The sequence below is a fragment of the Lepidochelys kempii genome, chromosome 17 (assembly GCF_965140265.1).
Source record: "Lepidochelys kempii isolate rLepKem1 chromosome 17, rLepKem1.hap2, whole genome shotgun sequence".
Classification (NCBI taxonomy): Eukaryota; Metazoa; Chordata; order Testudines; family Cheloniidae; genus Lepidochelys; species Lepidochelys kempii.
In genome coordinates, this window is record NC_133272.1 from 18,934,741 (window position 1) to 18,955,987 (window position 21,247).

The 21,247-nt window shown below is 37.6% G+C and overlaps 1 protein-coding gene and 1 non-coding gene across 11 annotated transcripts in view; one reads left to right on the plus strand and one right to left on the minus strand.

Annotated features, from left to right (window-relative positions):
• The window catches only part of CUX1 (cut like homeobox 1), a 402,959-nt gene that overhangs the window by 343,437 nt on the left and 38,275 nt on the right, over positions 1-21,247 (plus strand). For 8 of the 10 annotated variants that reach the window (XM_073315641.1, XM_073315642.1, XM_073315643.1 and 5 more), the window contains one exon: positions 498-13,657. The exons of the other annotated variants lie outside the window; for them this stretch is intronic. In XM_073315641.1, the coding sequence (XP_073171742.1) occupies positions 498-1,215 (718 nt within the window). In that variant the 3' untranslated portion in view covers positions 1,216-13,657. Of the gene's footprint in view, positions 1-497; positions 13,658-21,247 lie in introns of those variants that run through there. 10 annotated transcript variants of the gene reach the window in all.
• LOC140899909 (U6 spliceosomal RNA) lies at positions 17,432-17,537 on the minus strand. The gene has a single exon (XR_012155496.1). It is a non-coding gene; the product is annotated as a U6 spliceosomal RNA (small nuclear RNA).

Genomic DNA, 21,247 nt, shown 5'->3' on the forward strand with positions numbered 1-21,247 from the left:
ACTGGCCTGAATATCTATATCCTAACAGCAACAAGTATTGTTTTAACTAAACTAGAAAGTCTATTTATGATTTAACACACTGTCATTCTAGAACAATTCTGTTACCTGTACGAAAGTTAAATTTACACTCTTTGCATAGAGTGTGAGGTAATTATTGAACTGAACAGTCGGAAGGAATCGGATTTACAACAATTATATATGCAGTGGTGTAGCCGTGTTGGTTCCAGGATATTAGAGAGACAAAGTGAGTGAGGTAATATCTTTTATTGGATCAACTTCTCTTTAAATCTCTTAAATTTTGGCATGTTGTGAGTATTACCCAAAGTAAAAATGGGGTGCAAATCAAAACCCAGATCCAGACATCCCCTTTCTCTTCCTGTTGCACTTTGGGAGAGTTTCTATATGGATATGGACTTTGTAAGTTGGACCATATTACTGTGGTCTATGATTATGAATGGCTAGCACCAAATTTATCGTTCTGTTATCGTGTCTTCTAGATCTCGCATCCGTCGAGAGCTGTTCATTGAAGAAATCCAAGCAGGAAGTCAGAGCCAGGCTGGATCAAGTGACTCTCCTTCAGCCAGAAGCAGCAGGGCGGTTCACAGCTCTGAGGGAGACAGTTGTGATGGTGTGGACACAGAAGGCCCACCTGAAGGAAAGCAAAGTGGTCTGGAGGCGGACGAGTACAGCAATGCAACCACAAAGTCTCAGGGAGGGCAAGCAGAGTTGGCTTTTGAAGCGGGGGAAGAGGTACCACAAGATGCCAGAACATCAGAGAAAACAGAGTCTTTCCATTTGGGAATGGAGAGCCTGGAGGATACTGATGATGAGGGTAGGCTCAAAGCACCACGTCAGAGTTCTCCGCCAGGGTCTCAAAGTTCAGGAGAAACTCTGGAGACAATGCCAAACTCTGCTACAGAAGAGGATGCCTCTACCTCAGCTGCCTCCACCTCAGTCCTTACAGGGGAGAGCTCCTTCAAGTCAAAAGAAAGTTCCGAGAAAATGTTGAGTGTGCCAAGTACAAGTTCCACATTGGCTGCAGGCTCACAGAAAGCCAACTCTATTCAGAGTTTATTCAGCTTTTCCGAGGCAGCAAGGTCCAAGAACACGCGGGACAACACCTTGAGGAAAAAGAAAGCAGCAAACTTGAACAACATAATACACCGTTTAGAGAAGGCCGCTAGTCGAGAAGAGCCCGTCGAATGGGAGTTTTGAGATTAAACTCACCCAACTCTAGAGAGCTGGGAAAGTTAAACTGGACCTCTACTGGTTTTATTGTGTTGCGCACTTACCGCCCTGCAGGCCACAGGGCAAAAACGCCATAGGCCAAGGTGCATATAGAAAACAAAAGGAGCGTTAAGCCCAATTTATGTTTGTGTTTTCAAGGAAGAAAACTGAAATGTGTGGTCAAGCTTTTTTGTACCCTGAAGTGTTTTTATTAATGCCCTAAGTGATTTCCACAATTTCTGGAATAACTCATACAGCTTTGCCTTGTGCCCTCCTCTTTGGTGTGGGCTTTAAAAAAACAAAAACATAAAAAAAAAAATCAAACCCACATATTTAAAGGGGGCTTTTTATCTGCCATCTAATGGCTACAGAGCGATAATACACTATTATCTTCTTAAACCAGGAAAAAAGGGGAGATTTTTCAAAAAGGAAAAATAAGAAGTTTTTTGTAGCTGTTCAGTTGCCACTAAGAGATTGCACAGTCAACCGACTCTAAACACACTAGTTTGGATTCCTAAATATTTTCAAGAAAAGAAAAGAATCGTGTTGTTTGAAACTTTGAATTAAAAAAAAAACACATTTACTCCACATATTTTTTAACAAAACAAAAAAAGTCACATCAGGAAAATATCTTAATTTGTGGTAGCTGACTTAGTGTTTTCTTGTAAGTGAAATAGAATATTGACACGTAGTGCACATTGTTTCATAGCTTTAACTGATTCTGGTCTTTTGCAGACCAGAATTTGTTTAATACACTCCATTTTAGGCCAAATCAGGACAAAAAAAAAATCTGAATCTAGGTATTTTATAATCTGCTTTTTAACCTCTAACCACAGAGCACGCTGATCAGACCTCATATCCAGGAGGTTTAGGAGACAACTTAGAATAGCATGTACTTGATCATTTCATTTGAATTGTGGTATATCTAGTACCTTTTTGTTAAAGAAAGAGAAATGAAAAAAGTTGGCCAGTAACATTTCAGCCTGCAGCTCTGGGGACATATTTTACAACCTGTAGCATTCAACTAACCTGAAATCAGTTAAAGTTTCATTTACATGTGTAACAGATGTCACACACCACGAAGAAGGAATTGGGCCTGCCTCAGATGAAGAGATGTCTTCCTCCAATAGGTAGCCATTTACTGACTCTCTTCCCACCACAAGCACTGATTTAAATGTTTTAGTTTGTGGGAAGTTTGTTTGTGTAGAAAAAGAATACGTTGCAGGTATCAGATGGGCTGTGACCAAGATGTAAATAGCCCAAACTCCAAACCAAAATATTCATGCTCTTGAATCCCAGTCCAGACTATTCCGCCCTTCAGATTATTTTATGCACAGCGTAAAACTTTTGATCAAAGTACAAATCAAATTCTCACTTGTCTCTGACTCCTCCTGTTGTCTATATGTATATGCGTGAGCATAGAGGTGTGTGGAAGGATGTGTGTGCGTGAGTGTGTGCGTGCAATTTTATACGTCTGTGTATTTTCTTATGTACTTGTGCACACATAGAGTGCATTACTGCCACCTTTTTTCAATAAGCTGTTTTATCAGTTATGGCTTCTACAAGTTTGCTAATTTAGACTCCTTTATTGCCATATCTTTAAAACTAACAATAGATGATTTCGGTATATATATATATATTTTTTTTTTTTGCTTATTTATAGGTGCTGTATTTTATTATCTGATTGTTAGGAAGGGATGAAAGGGGGCAAATATTCTTTAGAGGGATAGACTGCCGGCAGTATTGGGTATAATTTACAAGATGTAGTTGTCATACTGTATATTATTGATTGAAGACTTTTTGACCGTATTGTGTATCATTGAAACCTTTGTCTTAGGTCAGCATCTTTTGATGACACTTTAATGGTGCATTCATTACTTTTTAAGTTTAATTAATATTACTTTTTTGATTTTGGGGGGTGGGGAGAGGAGTTCCAATTTTAAAGGTATGCTCCCAATATTACACCTCAGTGTGCTTGTATTAATTAACTAGTAGGACTTTGACTGTACGATGTGAACCCACATTTCTTGCATGATGTTTTAGAAATTATGTATTTCATTTACAGTCTCAACGTGCAACAGCAGCACTTAGTTCAAGTTTTCACAAATTAAGAGTCACTACACTTTAAAAAAAAAAAAAAATAGCCTTTTCATGAACACGAAAAGAAGGCTCTAGGAGGCTGAAAGGCAGAGATTTATTTAACTGTTTTTACTGTTACAGTCATTTCAAATTACCTGCTTGGGTAACCAGAGATTTAGCTTGTGGTGCACAACTCAAATTTGATAAACAGAGACAGCAACTGGCCCTTTCTGTGGTGAGCGAAGACAAAATTTGGAACATGTGATCGCACCATCTAGAATCACTGTGACTTCTTTATAGGGACATAAAGTTTGGCTGAGAAAACTTCCAGCAAACGACATGGTAAATCAAAACATTACCATTAGAAATCTTCTGTTCACCACAGTGTCTCCTTACAAGCAAATGTTTTGATTTGATTTATAAAATACAACTCTGTTTATGAATGTGTGTTCCATTCAAATATATGTACCTGAACATGAGTAATAACAAAATATAAACATCTTCAGTTCAGCCAAGAGACAGAATTTCTAATTTTCTTATATTTTCTTGATATTTTCTTACATTCTAACTTAATCAGTTTCCTTTGTTTACTTTAGAACAATATATTTGCCATGCGTTGCCACCCTCTGTTTCTATCAGGTTGAGATCTGGGTGCTTGATGCAGTCAAGTGGTTAAATTTTGCTTGCTTGTAGGGTGTTTTTTTTTCTTCTATTTATTATTTTGCTTAATTAAGGTCCCCAGACCTGTTGTGGAATAAGTGTGTGTCTTTATTGCATTCAATAATGCTTACTGAGAGCTGTCACTGAAAGCAAAATTTTATTTACAGCATGAACCCAAATGCAGCATTAAGGGTTAATCTCTCTTCTTGATAAGCAATACTTAAGTGCCTTCAAAAGTATCCTTTTTGTTCTTTCGTTTTGTAGTTTTCAGGTTTCTGCTAATTACATTAGAGGAGCCAAACACTCAAAAGTGTCTGCTTATTTTTGTTAATGCTATGTCAGTTTTCAAAAAGCGTATTTGTAGCTCTCTTGTAGAGGATGTGTTTCCTTTATAACACTAACAGTTAACTGTAAACTCCATTATACCACTTAAAATGCATAGAATTTTGTTGAATGAAGACAGCATTCATAAGTCACCCCATTCTGCCAAGGGTTGTCATCAGTATTTATTATAAAATTAGTCAGATAAAATGCTCTTGGTATTCCCTATATTTTGGCACTTTATTAATGCTTTAGTTCCTTTTGTCATTTCATGCATAATGTCATAGGTAAAAAGTATGTATAACTATTAGAATGCCATTGGGATGACTCCAGACTTCCAATTAGGAATCACGTTACAGTTCTTTGTCAGATACCTTACCTTACTCTCCTGTTTGGAGATTTTTTTCCTTACTAGTTTTCCAAATTGGCAAGACCTCCCTGGTTGAAAAAGGGTTAAATTGCATCTGTGGTGAATGATTTTTAGCTATATTTCTTCATGCTAATGAAGTATGTTTGAAATTAATGTTGTTAGGAAAATTAGTATTACACTCCTAGTCTTCATTACTTGATAAAAAGCTACTGGAGAAGTAATGTAAAAAGAGTTGGACTCTTCAATGCTTTTCAGTCATTGATTAGTTGAGAGTAACAAAGGTGAAAGGTTGTGGGGCTGTTCTCTATGCATAGTTGTTTTATAGAGTTAAAAAGACTGAAAAGCGAGCACTTGCTGAAGGCATGCTGTTTAGTACTTTTCCAGATAGATGAACATGCATATATGTCTCTAGCATTACAGGTTTTCTGCAGACTGTTTCCATTTTTATGTTCTTTAAAAGCATTTTTTAAAAACCTTTGTTTCTGTTTACAGTTCAGACTTTCTCTAAAGCAATGGAGGGATAGGCCTCAGGCTGTTTTAACCAATATTTTTATACTGCAGGTAAAATTCTGTCATTTTTATCTCTGGATGGGTAGTGCAAAAAGGAGAGGACAATACTGAGATTTAACTAAGTGTGATGGTCTCTTTTATTATTGTGTTAATGGAGAGCGGATGAAGCATGCCTGTTGATTATAATTGTTCCATTTTTATAAATACGATTTCCTTTATCCATGGAATCACAAGATTTTCTTACTGATAACAAAACCCTTTTTCTTTTGTTAGAGTAGCTATTGAATGCCATGGAACTCAATCATTTTAGTTTAGCTTGCACTCCTGCAAAATTTATAAATAGACTTTGTGGGTAGAGTCACTCCTTAAGGAGCCTTGCATTGGTGTGTTCTATCCATATCATCTGTCAAATGAGCTGTTTAATAATAAGCTCTTTACTAGAATAAGATATCTCTAAAAGTAAAAATCGCATGCCTTTCTCATTAGCTAAGAGGTTTTTGCATTAATTTTTAACGTAACCTTCATGTGGGGACGCTACAGAGAAGGGGTTAATGAACACTACAGAATTCTATGCAATATTCTCTAGTCCTCATTATTTTAAAATATTACCATTTTGCTATCTTTTAAAAGTGAAAACAGCGATCTAGAGGAAAAGTGCGTCATCCCAGTGTTAGCTCAAGTGAAATTATAATGCTGATTAATTTAAATAAATTAGAGTTAGGGGAAAATCTGACAGAATAATGTGATAAATATGATTAAAAAAAAAATAGCAGTCCCCACTAGCAATGCTGCAGTCCAGGGTCTGTCAGAGTTTCCATCTTAAAATCCCTAATTTCAAGGGTTTTAGAACTCTGCTATAAAATGAAAAAAATTGCTCTTGGCAAGAACTTGGTAGTTTAGAAATGGAAAAACATTTTGACCATATTTAAATTATAAAAATACCAAAAAAGTAATTGGTTTCAGATGCATTTTTGCACTTAAATCCAAAACAGCTTCCTCATTTAAACTGAAATGTCATTAGTAATACGGACTAATGCCTTTAGCGGGGTTGCTAAGAAATCAACAGTGTTATGTAGCAAAGTGATTCGTTGCAAATACAATGAATAAATACATTCATAAAGATTTTTGACATGCAGATGGAGGGTCCATTTGTTCCTTCTCTTTTCTATCTTTGCTTTTCTTTTAAGCAAGTGAGTTCTTTAAATCATCTCTCTTGCTTATATTACAGCCCAGGTATATCTCTATGTATACTGGATCTTAAAATCACTCCATATACAGTACTTGAGTTCCATAGGTTCTAATTCTGAGGATTTCATGGAGATCGTAAGAGAGAGAGAGAGAGAGGAACAAGAGGTGTCACTTGGTCTAAGGCCTAATCTTATGTCCATTGAAGTCAATGGAAAGTCTTTCCTTTGACTTCATTATTTGTTCAGCCCCTAACAAGACAGGCTGCTTATATCTGATCTCCCACAGTTAACTTATACAGACATAACAAGTGTAAAACACAGCATTCAGTTTAATTTACTATTATGCTAGGCCTTCCAGTTTCCATGGCACTTTCTGTGGTCCCTCTAGCCAAGCACTAACATGTTTTCCTCCATGTCATACATATAATCAAACAGTTTTAAATTAAAGAGCCTGTAAAAAATTCTGTATAAATACAAGATTTTCAAAAAGTACCAAACAACTTAAAATATAACTCCAAATTACTTTAAATAATGAAAATAAACATGAGCCTGGGAGAGCAGGGTTCCATTCTAGGCTCCGTCATTGGGGTGACCATGGCCAAGTCACTGCCTCTCTGTGCCTCAGTTTCCCCATCAGTAAAATGGGGATCGTGATACTGACCTCTTTTGTTAAGTGCTTTGAGATCTATGGATGAAAAGTACTATATAAGAGTTTGGTATGTATTATTCATCAAAAATTGTTTTATTTTCCTTCCCTATTCATTTTATGGCTTTAATATAGTTAATATTGAATAAACCATGTATTAAATATATGTAACAATAGACTTTAAGAAAAATAAATCCATTGTTACCATATGTATCCAGGTACTTACTTTTATGGCCTTTATCACCCCAGTATCTGAGCTGCTAAATTTTGTGTGTAATGCAATATGCCATATCCTATTAATATACAATGATTAAAAGACCCTCCTTTGGGGAGGGTCAACTATAGGCTCCTGTAGTCCTTAAAAACCCAGTTAAGCCCTGAAAATATATCTTAAGTGGTGCTTTGGTTTTGTGATGACCCTCAGCACAGTGATGAATTTCACCTTGTTCTTTGGCATATGTGAAATAAATTATTTGGTCTCAGGTCAGTTCCTCGTAGAGAAGTGTTCACGTCCCAAAAATTAACCACACAACTTTTTACTAATTGGTACCCTTATTAGCATCCTCTGTAAAGGCCAAGAATTGATTGGCCATGGAGACTAAACACCCTTCTCGCCCCTTCTATGTCAGGCCCAAGGCCCGCTGATGGAGAGGGGAAAGCGTGCACTGCTGAACCTGTTGTGTGGGTAAAAAATGGACTTGAGTCACCAGGGTTGTCAGTTCATCACCATTCATGAGCATGTTCAGGCACAAAAATGTGTAGAAGAAACAATATCTACTTTAAAATTATACTCTGATTATTTAATCTTTTATTTTTTGACCGATGTTTGCCAAAGGACAAGTTTTGCCATCATACAAGCATGCAACTCTCATTGACTTTAGTCAAAATAATGCGTGTCCAAGAGCGCAATCTAGAGCTCTTTCTAGATTCTTTCTATTACTAAATCTGGTGACTTTGCTGTATCAGTTCAGTTTCTCTATTAAACTGAAACAGTCAAGTGAGCCCTGACCATATAAAAGTTAAATGACAAACAGTCATATTAGGAAACTACTATAAATACTAACTGCTGCCCCACTTCCCCCACTCCATCCATCAGAGGCATATCTATGGCTGTTCATTTTATTTTTGGAGATATTTGTACTACCAAGTAAAGTACTCATCCAAAGATCCACAGAAAGTGGAGAAGAATCCCAAGAATTTCCTGAAGTAATGGTGACAGGAGTTCTTTGCATAGTTACTGTGTAATTTTGTGGTAATGTTTGCAACAGCACAATCTTTCTATTGGTAACAATAATAATATGTTAATTGTGTTATCACCTTCTAGTTGTGCGGGTCAATAATATGCATTTTTTAAAGTTTTTAAACATGTATACTTACACTATTCCTGTTTGGAAAAGTTCCTAAATATGTAGCATATTTACAATTTAGGCCTTAGTGGCTCAGTAAGGAATTGCTATAGTCTATCAGGTAAATTATATGCTTTGGGGCATGGGTGGATGGCAGGTTTAAAAATGTTATTTACATGCTAATGTGTATATTAATGCATAGAGTGCCATTTTCCCACTTGCTAGGCTAAATCCACGTTGCAAGAAAGTGACTGCAGGCTTTTGAGGGATCAGATTGTTTGGCCATGCAGGTTTAATTAACATGAAAAATAAAAAGTTCACATTTAGAATACACAAAAGTAATGTCAAGGGTCTGGCTGAAATGTACAAAAGCTAGATAATTTAGAACTAAAGATGAAATCACGTCCTAAACTCACCCTGTAACTGTGTGTAAATAAGTTTTGCCCTGAAATGGCTATCGGGAACCTCATGCACTAAGCACTCTTACATGTACAATATGAGCTGTTATGCCTACATACAGTATGGTCAGTTAAAGGGAGCAGCGTTCCCTCCTTTACAAAAATGATTTTTATTTTGCAAACTCTGTATATTGGTAGGTTTTAAAAAAGGAAGAATTTTTCAGTAAACTAAACCAAGTGACAAAACCAGCAGTTCACCTCTGGTGCCCCTGCAGGCTGAAAATTCTACTCCTGAGGTGTATCTAATTGAAATTGCATATTGTAAGTTCCTCACGGGACTTTGATTACTTTGAAGGAGCAATATATTTTTAAAAAACTAAGCATTTAACTGGCTTTATAAATCCAATCCTACATATGTGGGACTAAAAAAAAAATAGATCTCCATGTGTTATAAGACTGGTACTCAGTCAGGGTTCACTCTGCATTTCTCTGGCTTTTGTTAGTTTCCATTAGACCCTTACTGCTATTTTAATGTATTATTTGTGTGTAAATTAATTAGCTTTAAAAAAAAAAAGTGTTTCCAAAGCACCTAGTTACCTGTGAATAGCGAGTATAATATATACAGTAAGTGTTCTAGGTAAACTAGCTTAAAGGAGGGCAGGTGAAGAATAAGCAACACGACTATATTGTGCTGTCGGGTGGGTTTTGTCTCTCCCCACTTTCCCCTCCATAAGAGGCTTCCATTCCTTTTTCATCCTCCCTGGGAATGAAGAAGGTCACAGATTTCCTGTTTGTTTGTTTGTTTGTTCTTTGCGGGGGGATGTTTTTAGATTATTTTGAAATGTTTTTAGTTTAAGCAATATTATCACACAATTTCCTAGCAGTGTTTAGCCTGTACGTCTTTCATAAAACGTGCTATTTATCAAACTCCCTGCAATCAGAAAGATACGGTGCCTTCTCTCCTCATCTCTTCCTCGAGAGTGACCTAGCACACAGTGACCTAGACCTCAGCACACGCAAAAGCCTACTTTTTATTTCTGAAAAAAAGACCAGTCAAGGCACATTTCCGTAGCCCTGGGTTACTGGTCCCTTTGATAAAAAGCACTCAATACTACCGTGCATTTAAAGCTTTGTGCAATAGAAGTTCTAGTTTTATATTTAGGAGCTAACACCCTGTACACCCAATGTAGGCAAATGTAAGCTTTACTCTAGGAGGATTCAGGTGACTGAAGAGTATATTCACAGTGGTTATATTTGCATGATGAAATTTTGGAATAAATAGTCCACCATTGTGCAACAATGTCTCTTACACTCATAACAAGAGTCTCTCAAAAATCATACTAATGGTCTCTCAGTGAGCATTTAAAAAACTTGATTGGTCAAGCACCCATGTGATCTCCAGCTATGGCTAACTTTTACCATGTTCTTACATAACTTTAAAATATGCACATAACGTGTTCATTTCAACTTCCTTAGCCATATCGTCTTCAAATGGTGATACGCCATAAGGTCATTCCAGTCTAACTGGGACTAGTGAAGAATAGGGTTTTTGTCCTCTACATCACACTCCTACCTCCTCAGTCAGTACTAGCTAGCCTTTGTTTATTTCTAAAACTCGCTCTTTACACAGCAACATATGTCTAATTATATAAAAGTTTTTCATCATTAGAACAAAACAAAATTCTGGTCTTTCCTATTTCTAGTGAGATTACTTTAAAATGCCTTTCAGAGATTTTTATATATACACAACAGAAGTATACATATCACTTTTTATTGCTTACATGGACATAGATGGTCCAGCACACCAAACTCATTCTATTCTGTTCTGTTTAGAAAAATTGACCTATTCTGGGAATTGGATGGGTTGGCATGTACTTGACTGATCAATACCCATATCAATATGTTGTGTTTTCTGGAGTAATCCACTTAAAAAGGACTCTGTATAAATGTCTACTAAATATTTGTATTTAAATATTAAAAACCATTTAGTATTGAGATTAAAAAGACTCAGTTGTGAGGGAAGAGACTCCGATATAAAGAGAGACAAAAAATACCCTAAGCCTCCTAGAGCCTCTGTTAAGATTTCATGAAGATGCAATATCCCTTTGTCAAGGTACATTGCAAACTGCTCAAGAGTATTACTTTAAAACAAGAGAGACTGGGTTCCTACGATGTTCGTCTTTGTTGGCACGTGTTTTGATTTCTGCATTCATAACTATTTTTTCTTACACATGAAGTTGGTCAAAACAATCTTGTGCAGCAACAACTTTTCCTGGTATGAAATATGAAAATACTAGTTGTAAATTTGTATCTGTGCTGACAGAGTTGTTTGGTTTCTTTGCAATGTAGAAACACATTAAGACAAGCATTCTGTGGGTAGGTAACAGTTCGAGAGAGAGAGAGAGCTGCTTAAACAACAACTGAAATGTTGCTTTAGAAATAGCCCTGTTTATATGAGAGGGGAATGTGTCTGCTTGGGGGACAATGTCAAGGGCCATCAGTAAGCACTGAACCAGCACTGGCCCAGCAAAAAGAGCCTTACAGAAGGCAAAGATGTAAGGAGCTGTGATTGTTGCATGGCGCATCACCTCTTCTGTGGATTGGAAGCAAACTTGCACTTTGCCGTTTTTTTTGTTTTGAGGACATCCCACTAAGAACATCAGATTAATTTTTCAGAAATAACATTTTTCCCAATGCCGTGACATTCTCCTTCTAGCAGAGGGGGAAAAAGGCCCTACAATTAAACTATTAGGTAATTTCTGCTAAAGGTTTTCATTTCTATCAGAATAGTCTATGCATTTCTGTGTTGAAAGCTGTTTTCTGCTGTTCCTTTTAAGAAGACAGGCACTGTCTGTCCCACTCTCTGTAAATGCTCCAAGAATGTCAAGTGTGTGAATTTGGACGTTAAATCCAAAGTAAATTGAGACTAACTTGTTTGGGAGTGGGGGTGCTTTTGTTTTTTAAAATTGTTTCCCTCATGTCCCTTTTCATTTTTATTAAGAAATTAACTCTTTGCATTTGTGCAATAACTACTTGCCATGATAATGGGCAGACTTTTGAAATGAATGCCCTGACTACTAACACAGCACAAGATGAACTCAGACAGATAAAGTGGTGTACTTTTTCCTGAGAACTTTTTTGTTTTTAAATAATAAGCTCAGTTTTACCCCCGTGTATTGTGGTGTCTTACATTTTTAGCAGTATTTTATATTTTTTCTGTAACGCACTAAGTCTTAGACATTTTTAGAGCTTGTTTGTTATGTTCACAATCACAAATTTAAAAAAAAATCCTCACAAAGAACCAATTGACCAAAAAAGTGTCATTTTTTTTGTACAAGTAGCTTTGAGAAGCCCACGTTGTGTTGCTGTGACTCATCTTTTGTAACATTTTATTTCTTGGTATTTGTTTAAACATAAAAGTAAAAGTTTATGTGGCTGGCAATAGCAGGGAAGTACTCCCTCCGTCAGCAGAATGGCATTGTTTCTTCTGTCTTTGTTTGGTTAGCCATATAATGTTTGTTCTCAGCACTGTACAACGGTCCCTATATGATATGGAGAAGCAATATCACTGTATGAAACTCACATGATGTATTATTATTATTATTCACTAGCACCCTAGGTGTGATAATTGAAGTAAATATCTTTTATACAAACACAATAATGTGTGGGTTGTCTTTATTAAGGTGAGAGTCGAGATCTGACGGTCAAAGCAGCAAACATTTACGTTGGTGGTTTTGATCATTTTACTAATCAGTAAGGGTTTGGGGGTTTTTTTGTTGGTAATTGACTTTCTAGCTTTGTATCTTGATTTCGCTGAAGAATCCGTTTTCAGTATCTTAAGTACTTTAAATGGCTAACTTTAGAATTTAGTCCATCTCCCATTAAATTCAGTATAAAGATTCCCATTTCAGTGGGAGTAGGATTGGATACTTAGGCAGCAAAGACTGATCACATTCTGAACTTGAGGAGAGAGATGAGGACCAAAATAGCATGTTAGATTTTTTTGTAAAATCATCGATTGTTGAGGTTACCAGTGACTTGTGATCAGAAGTGCTTACCATTCAAAAATATAGATGTGGCAGAACTTTCGCCAATATTTGGCTTGTATTTGACTGTATTTTTAATGGATATTCATAAAGAAAATTGTTTTCTCTTGTCGTGCCTTAAAATGTTAGCAGGCTGTTTTTTCCTGTAAGTATATTGAGTGTTTCCTGCAAGTTTAGAATTGAAAATTTGGTATTAAAGTAGTTATTTAGATTCAACAATGAAATTCTTTTTGAAAAAACAGTAGAAATCTGTAGCTTGAAATGTCTTCAGATTCAGTTGTAATGCATGTTTGTTTCATACTCTTTTACCAATCCTGTTGTGATGTATTCTTTAAATTGTGACTTTGCGGTCACTGAAATTATTGCAGGACTGGGACCTAACCATATAATGTCTCCTCCTCAGTATCCGTGTATAGGCCTGTCTCTTTAACATTTTTCCAGTCCTGCAATAAGAGAGTATATATCTCTTTTTTCAGGAACTATTGATTATTCAATGGAGTTCACACTGCATGAGAGGAGGAATTTTAAAGAGCTAAAACTGTAGATTTTGCACTGTACTGTCCCACATTGTTGAGCAATATTTGGTGGTATGAAGTTGTATAGATATTAACCAGCTTTTTCCATCCCTTCAGGCTGTTCCAGAAATTCATCCTATAGGTTTATAGTCCGCTAAATTACATTAGCAAAATAACTATTGAAGTTCAAAATGAAAAGCTTGTTCATTCTGTATCTTTGCCGTCTCTGGCTTTGCTTATATTTATTATCTCAGGAGAGGACATTTATCGAAATACAGTATTAATAATGTTCAATACATTTTATTTAACTTTCATTATTCTGTAACTGCATTTCTTTACCTATGACATGTCTGTGACAGTTTGTTTAGTAAGATGTAAAAATTATAGTTTTAAATAGAAATTTTAATAATATGTAATGACTGATCAAACTGTTGATTTCTAGGAATATAATAGGATTGTCTCGTGTAATGTTACCTCAGTCATTTTAATGTTAAAGTACCTATGCTTTAAAAGCAGTCTCACTCTGCTAGTTCATCTTCTGTATATATTTATAACTGTGCATGCTTTCAGGCGTACTGGGTTATGTTAACACCAAATATACTGGAAATGTACATGTAATTATGCAAGAGAAGTGTACCATTTTCAAAAACAGACAATTGCATCTGAACCTACACTGAGGAATTGGGGTTTCTTTTTCAGTGTAGCATGGAAACATTTTCCTGCTGTAAATCAAATTATGCTCTTTGGCCCAAGTCCTCCTGAACTCTTTGCAGTTGAAGAAAATCACCTAAAACGGTGGGGTTCTGCATTAGTTAGGAGCAAGTCTCAGAAAGCTGAGAGGTGTGCAACCTGCTATTTCATGGAGTTACAAGAAAGAAATATGCATCCTATGTGCATCCCAGATCTTAATCTGAAGTGTTATGGGAAAGCCGAGACACCTGTCTCCAAAAAGAGAGGCGTGGAGTGTTAATGCCAACAGGCCCTTAGTGCTTGCTACTACAGCATTCCTATATGCCATTGTTGTTTTCATTTTAAATGGCTTCTTCTAGTGTCAGATGCTTTGATGATGCCCTGAGATTTTACAATGGAAATTATAGTGTCAAGCAGACAAGCCTTTACTGTTTTTATCAGGAGAAAGTTTGTTTCTAGTATCTAACATTTTCTTCATTCTCTATTATTTCTTTTTGTTGTAATAAAGGTGATGAACAAACTGTTTACATTAGAACATTATTTTACTGTATTAAACAGTTATTTCTTTATTGCTACAAGCTGGAAGAGATGCTACGAGGAAATTATGATGGTTTTCTTGAACTTATTAGTTACCCATGTATGATCCTTTAAAAATCCTCCTTCATGAGAGAATTTCCTGCCTTACAGAGTGAATTCCATTGATTAACACTAAGTTCCTGGTTTCGGGGCGGGGGGGAACCCCTAAATCACCCATCCTTTTTAGGGTTCCAAATTCCATAGTTACAGCAGGTGTCATTTTTTAAAAAAAGTCAGGATTCTTTACTGCATGGTGTCTTGGATATCAGCATTTCCCCTGATAGCTGGAAAAGGAAACAACCAGTAACTGTGGAAATCTGTAAGTAAAGGTTGACTTTTAAATGACAGCCACTGAGTCTTGCGGATGTGAGCCCCTCTCAGATGTTTATGAAATCTCAATCCTGTACTGTATGTGTGGTCAGTACTGCAGTACTTCGATGCCAATGTATACCAATGTGTGTTTTTGTTTTTTAATCTTTTGAACTCAACATACATTAGGCCAGTTTTTCAGCATAAATAAGCATAGTTCTATTTAAGTCAATGGAGCTGTGCTAATTGTGTAAATTTGGTCCTTGTCTTGTTAGTTCCTTTCCATTACATAAGCTTTAGAGTGCTGTGCACTGAATATGTATAATGTAAGCTACTGTCATAGTGAATTTTGGTAGCTTACTTGATTAGTCGGCTCTAATTTTGCAGTGACTACCTTGGAGATATTTCCAAGTGCATTGACAAGAAACTGGCTGTAAGAGAGACTGTATAAAGGACGTTAATTTATTGTAATGAGTGTGCTGTTTAGCCAAGATAAAAAGTTATTTCCTTCTGATAATCCTGCTACTTTAGATGGGTGTGATAATCTTTTCCAGCTAGTCAGACAGGCAGATGCTACTGAAGATCAGATCAGATCACCAGCCATGATTCTTTTTTCTCTTGCCCCCAGTTTGCATTGTTTGTATGAACAGTGCAAGTGACCTTTTAACTTTCATTTCCAGTATAGTAAACGTGAAAAAATAACTAATGGTTCATTGCAAGTTGGACAGGAAGGGCAGAAGCTTAAATGTATCTTGAACTTTTCAGGCAAAAGACAATGGGGTATTTGGTCTCAGATGCCACAAAGCAGCCTCTTGTTGCAGTGAGCAGTGACAGGGACATCAACATTGTCATAAAAAGAAAAGGAGTTCTTGTGGCACCTTAGAGACTAACAAATTTATTTGAGCAAAAGCTTTTTGATGAAGTGAGCTGTAGCTCATGAAAGCTTTTGCTCAAATAAATTTGTTAGTCTCTAAGGTGCCACAAGTCCTCCTTTTCTTTTTGCGAATACAGACTAACACGGCTGCTACTCTGAAACCTAACATTGTCATATTCCACCTTTCTGACCTGATCTTGGTGTGAGAGGCACACTTTGCAGGAAGAAAGGGAAGAGCATCTATGAGCTCTCTGCATTTCTTTGCTTTTGTGCATAGACCTGATAATTGTCCTGAATAGGGTATTCTCTTATTCTGAGACTGTAAGACAATACTGTACCTGGCCCATTCTCCCACTTTTAAGTTCTAGAGACATAGTAATGTACATAGGAAAGCCATTCCATCTTAAAATAGTCATGGACCTCTGTCTTTTCTGATCCAAGTGATTAAGAAAATTCATCCCCTTCTAGTGGCTCTCTGAAATAAAAGGAAAAAGTGGCAATAATTTATTCCTTCCAGATTGGTCCTTTTACTCATTTAGACTTGAATGAATTTGCTTACTCATCTGGGGCAGAAGACTCAGACGTCCATGGTTTGAAGATGAGGTCTTTTCTTGGTGCATAAATGTGTCAGCAGATGTTACCATTGGCTGTCTCTGGGCTCCTTTCTCCTTTTTCCTCCCTCCCCCAACACACAATTTTTATGGATTCCAGTGGGAAAGGCATGACGTGTGTCAAATGCCAGCTGATTCCAGAGTTCTTTGAGTGTTGCCATAATCAGTTTTCTCTTTTGGGGTGCACCTGTGTACTGAACCAGAACCCTTTGGAAAGATTTATGCTATATTCTGAAGGTCTGCAGAGAGACCAGTGCACTTCAGCCAGGAGACTTTTCTAATGGTTACAGCTGAGCTACAGATTGGGCAGATGTGCCTGAGCGTTACAGGGAGCTTTTAGAGAATGCTTTTCACAACTTTCTGACCCTCAGCTGCTATCTTTTTTTTGCCCCCTTTTTAAACTGAAGAAGGTGAGATGCTCTAGGAATGGTCTTGTGTCAGGTACAGATGTAATAAATAAACACTGCTTGATTGCTACTCATCTGTAAAGTGACTGACTAATCTGACTTCCAGCCTAGCACTACCTTCTGGGCATATTTGTCGCCTAGGGTGGTGATCTGAGATCTGACTGGCCATGCCTCCTTCAGACACTATTAAAGAAGAAGAACTTGAAGTAGTTTGAACTTTTCACTGCTCAAGACAAAGGTCAGTTTGTCTGACACCTGGAACAGTCATCCGTGCAGAGTGGCTGTCTTTATTAATGAAGGCCTGTGAGGCATGGTTCAGTATTTTATGGAAGACACCAGCCTTCATCTCATCAACTTTATGGAAAGCAGAGTGACAATATTTGGCCCCTCCTCAAATAATTGATTATTTTTTCAAAGTCAGATATCTCTACACTCCTGATGAGACTATTTTGGCAGGAGTGATGATGATGCTTCTGTTATATCATCTTCTATGAGAAAATACAAGTTGTTTTGGATTCTGACCTCTACAACCTCGTCAACAGGAATGTCCTTTACTAATGGCATAATTTAAACTTCAGTGAGGCAGGTACTAACTGGTACTTTGATAGGCAGAAAAGACTGATCTCACTGGAGATTTGTTTTTTTGTTTTTTTTGTTTTTTTAATATGGAATGCTTCACGAATTTGCGTGTCATCCTTGCGCAGGGACCATGCTAATCTTCTCTGTGTCGTTCCAATTTTAGTGTGGATCTGATGCAAGGCAGAAAAAGGAGACTACAGCATTATCAGCACTCCAATCATGTCTCCAAGACTGCTGACCCAAACACTGAACTTCCTGCACCAAACAGTTACCTCTCAGATGTAGGTTCAACCATGATCTCTGTATCTATTAGAAGAGAAGCAGGGCACTAGGGGATGAGGGTGCCATCTCTCCTTTCTTTCTTCCATTGCTGAATGCTGACGGAGAACTCTCCAGACCCTCTCAAAATGCATTGATGTACCCCAACTCAACAAAGAGCCTGAAACTAGCTCTAACTGATATGCCAGTTTGGAAGCTCTCCCATCAACAAGGATTAGAGCTCTGACTCCTAATACTTGTGGACCCCAGCAGTGAATTTCAGACAGGGGGAACATCTACTGGGCAAGTGCCCTTCACCAAAGCATCTGAGGTGTTGGTTAGGGAGGTCAGACATCAATATCTTGCCTCCACAAAAAGAGCAATATGTAAACGTGATTTTCTTTCTGGGCTCTAACATCGCAGCAGGAGATTAATCTCATTGGGCTGCAAAGGCAGCTCCTGGAACAGATATTCCAAAAGAGATTAGAATGTACTTTCCTATGCAGACAAATATACATATCACCTTAACTGCTTCTAAATAACTGTTCACAACAAATCAGTCCTAACTAGGGGGAGAGAAAAAAGAAAAGATGATCAATAAGCTAAGAATGTTGAGGTACCAGAAGGTGTCCTGACTTGCTGCTTCAGTGCCTGGGTTCCAGCCCTGGCTGTCACAGACTAGCTTTGACCTTGGGTAAATCACAGACTCCATGTCTCAGTTTCCCCATCCTTCAAGTTGGGATAGTATTGACCTATCAAATAGGGGCATTGCAAGTCGTAATCTCTGTAAAAGCATCTTCCTTCCAGTCAATAAAGTAATCTTAGAACCTCCAAGCCATCTGTGTTTCAGTGCACTTCCATTCTGTCTGTCCACTTCTAAGAGGCTAAAGATAGGGTGGTTGTTTTTTTTTTTAAAAAAAAGTCTCTTCTAGCCTGGCAAATCACTGCTGTTCTTGTTTTCTACAGAGTTATCTAAATCCAGGGTGTCCAGGACATTTAGAAAACAAGCTATCAACTAGTGGAATCATAAAGCTTCCCTCTCATTTGTCAGGCCATATAATCTCAAACTAAATTGCTGTGGCATCTCAGTTTCCTCCATCTGTGGAAACAGATGCTGCACATGATTTGCCAAGAGAGTCCAGTCACTAGGATTATTTCCATGTCTTGAAGTTCTTATCACTCTGAGAACTGTCAGGGTTTCTTTATTATGAACATGCTTCTGATGTGTGTGTACATCTGCTGGATTCTTAACTACCATGGTTGAAGTGCCATCGGAGGCTCAGGCTGTCAGTATTTTTTTTTCTTGATATTAAAGACAAGAATTTTAACCTTCAGTTTAAGGAGAAAAACTGTTCAATTCTAAAATTGACGATACTCTCACAAGTGAAAAGGGTGGGCAAATAATTCAGTGCAAGTTGCTATCAAACTTAGCCAGAACATTCATGATTGGTCTAAACCTATTACAGTCAACCTTTTCGTACAATCTGTGTTCTCTTCCTCTGGATGTTAGTGTGGTCAGCCCTAATCTTTTCAAGTGGACAGCAAAACCCTTTTAAGACCCAGAAGGCCTGCAGATGCCTATGATGCTATGATGCTGTCCATCAGACAGTAGTTTGGATGACTCACTGAAGAGCACTCAGCGCTAGCATTTTCCTTTTCAGTACTCTCTGGTCAGGAGATGCCTTTATTTGCTCCAGTCTGCCAAGTCAGCCCTTCTGCTCATTAAATGATCCTTTTCAATAATCCCTGTCATAAGAGTCTTCTTCCTAAATGATCCAGTCCTTACAAGAGACTTGCTCTAACTCCCATTGTTGTCAATGGGAGTTGGATCAGTCCATAATTTGAGTGACTCAGAAATGGTTCCAAGATCTCATACCAAAGAAATCAAGGGGACAGAGGCTTTCGTTCGTTATGATTTGACACCTTTCCTTTCCTAAATCAGGAAGATTCTTTGTGCCCTCAGTTTCTGGGAGGCATATTTGCACATGGCCACTTGCCCCTTAGTTATTTCCTTTTTCAGATGCTGGATTCCAGTTTTCAATTGTGTGCATTTCATGAAAACTTTTCCCTCAGCCTTTTGTGTTTTCACTAAGCTCCTAACCATAATGGCTTCTGACCTTTTATCCTCATGCAAGCTGTCTGATTATTTAAGAGGCGTTTTCCATCACTAATTTCTATGACCCAGTTCTCCAACTGGGCCATCTCCTCCACCACCTGAAACATGCTCACCCAGCCTCAGCATCCCCCAACTAGCTCTTTTCAAGTCAGAGGGGATTGCACACTAGGGAAATGGATTGACATTTCACATGCATGCCAGTTCTCATCTGACTGAAGTGTGTCATTTAAATTGCTTCCTGACCTCCAGGGACTCTTGTAAACATCACCCCATAGGCAATTACCCAATAGAAGAATTCATTTACCAGATGGAAGTCCCAATTTAGCTCTTATTCCCGTGACAGTGGTGGTTTTGCTAAAATCCAGGTGACAAGATTCAGGTTTAATAGAACAAAAGACGTACATGGAGGACAGCGTTTATAGCCCAGTTAGAATCAATAGTGGCAATATATCTCAACTACAATTGAGATCACCTTAAACTAATTATCTTGCAAGGATTTAGGGCTCAATTCTCATCTCACACATGGGCATGCATCACTCAGCAGTCTGGGAATCTTGCTGTGCTTATGTCAGCTTGTATAGAAACCCCAGTTTCAGGATACACAATGCTGAGTGCCCATATGCCTGAGATGAGTTGTCTTTTCTCTAAACCAAAAGGATATTCTTTGCCAGGCTCATATTCCTGTCAGCCTTCTCAGGCAACAAAGGATGTTAAAGACGGTTTTGTCTTTACTGCGGTGGATCAGAATTCCAGCATTGTACAAATGTCAATCCCCAGCCCCTGGCATACTAGTTAGAGGAATCCCAGTGCCACCCACGACAGAAAGACAAATTAAATTACCTTCCCACCTCCCTGCTGGCGCAGAATTCCAATACAGTGCTGGTGGAATTAGAAAAGATAAGCAAACAGGATTTGTCTTGGCAATGGTACCCACTGCCAGTTACGGCTTATCTCATGAATGCTGCCAGTATTGTGAACAGTTTAGGTAGGGCTCCTTGTTGCTCCTCAGTTTTCATATCATTTACACAGCAGAATAGCTTAAATCAAATAAGAAAAGAAGCATGTGGCAAGATCATTCTGTTGCAATTATGCAAGATGTCTGTCTTTGAGAACTTTAATGTGATTTCTAGCTCTTCTAGTAAAATCATGCAACGATGCATTCAAAACTGTTTTGTTGAAATTACTAGATTTAGACAGAGGTTCAAATGTTACCTTTAGAGATGGGCACAACCAGCAAAATTCTTATTAGGATTTCATACACACCAAAGCTCAGGACCTTCGAAATCTGCAGAATTCGTTTCAGCCAGCCTCTTGTTAGTTTTTATTTCAAAGCCATTGTGTAAATTTGCATATCTTTTTTTAAAGTAAGTATGGCACAATCAACAAGTCAGAAGAAAATTGAAGGCTTTGAGCTAGAATTTTTCCTAACAGCCATTGTAATGGGCAAATGGAGTGCAAAGCTGGTGGATATGGAAAACAAAGATACTCAGTCAATCTAGAATCTGATAATATGCCTCCGTCT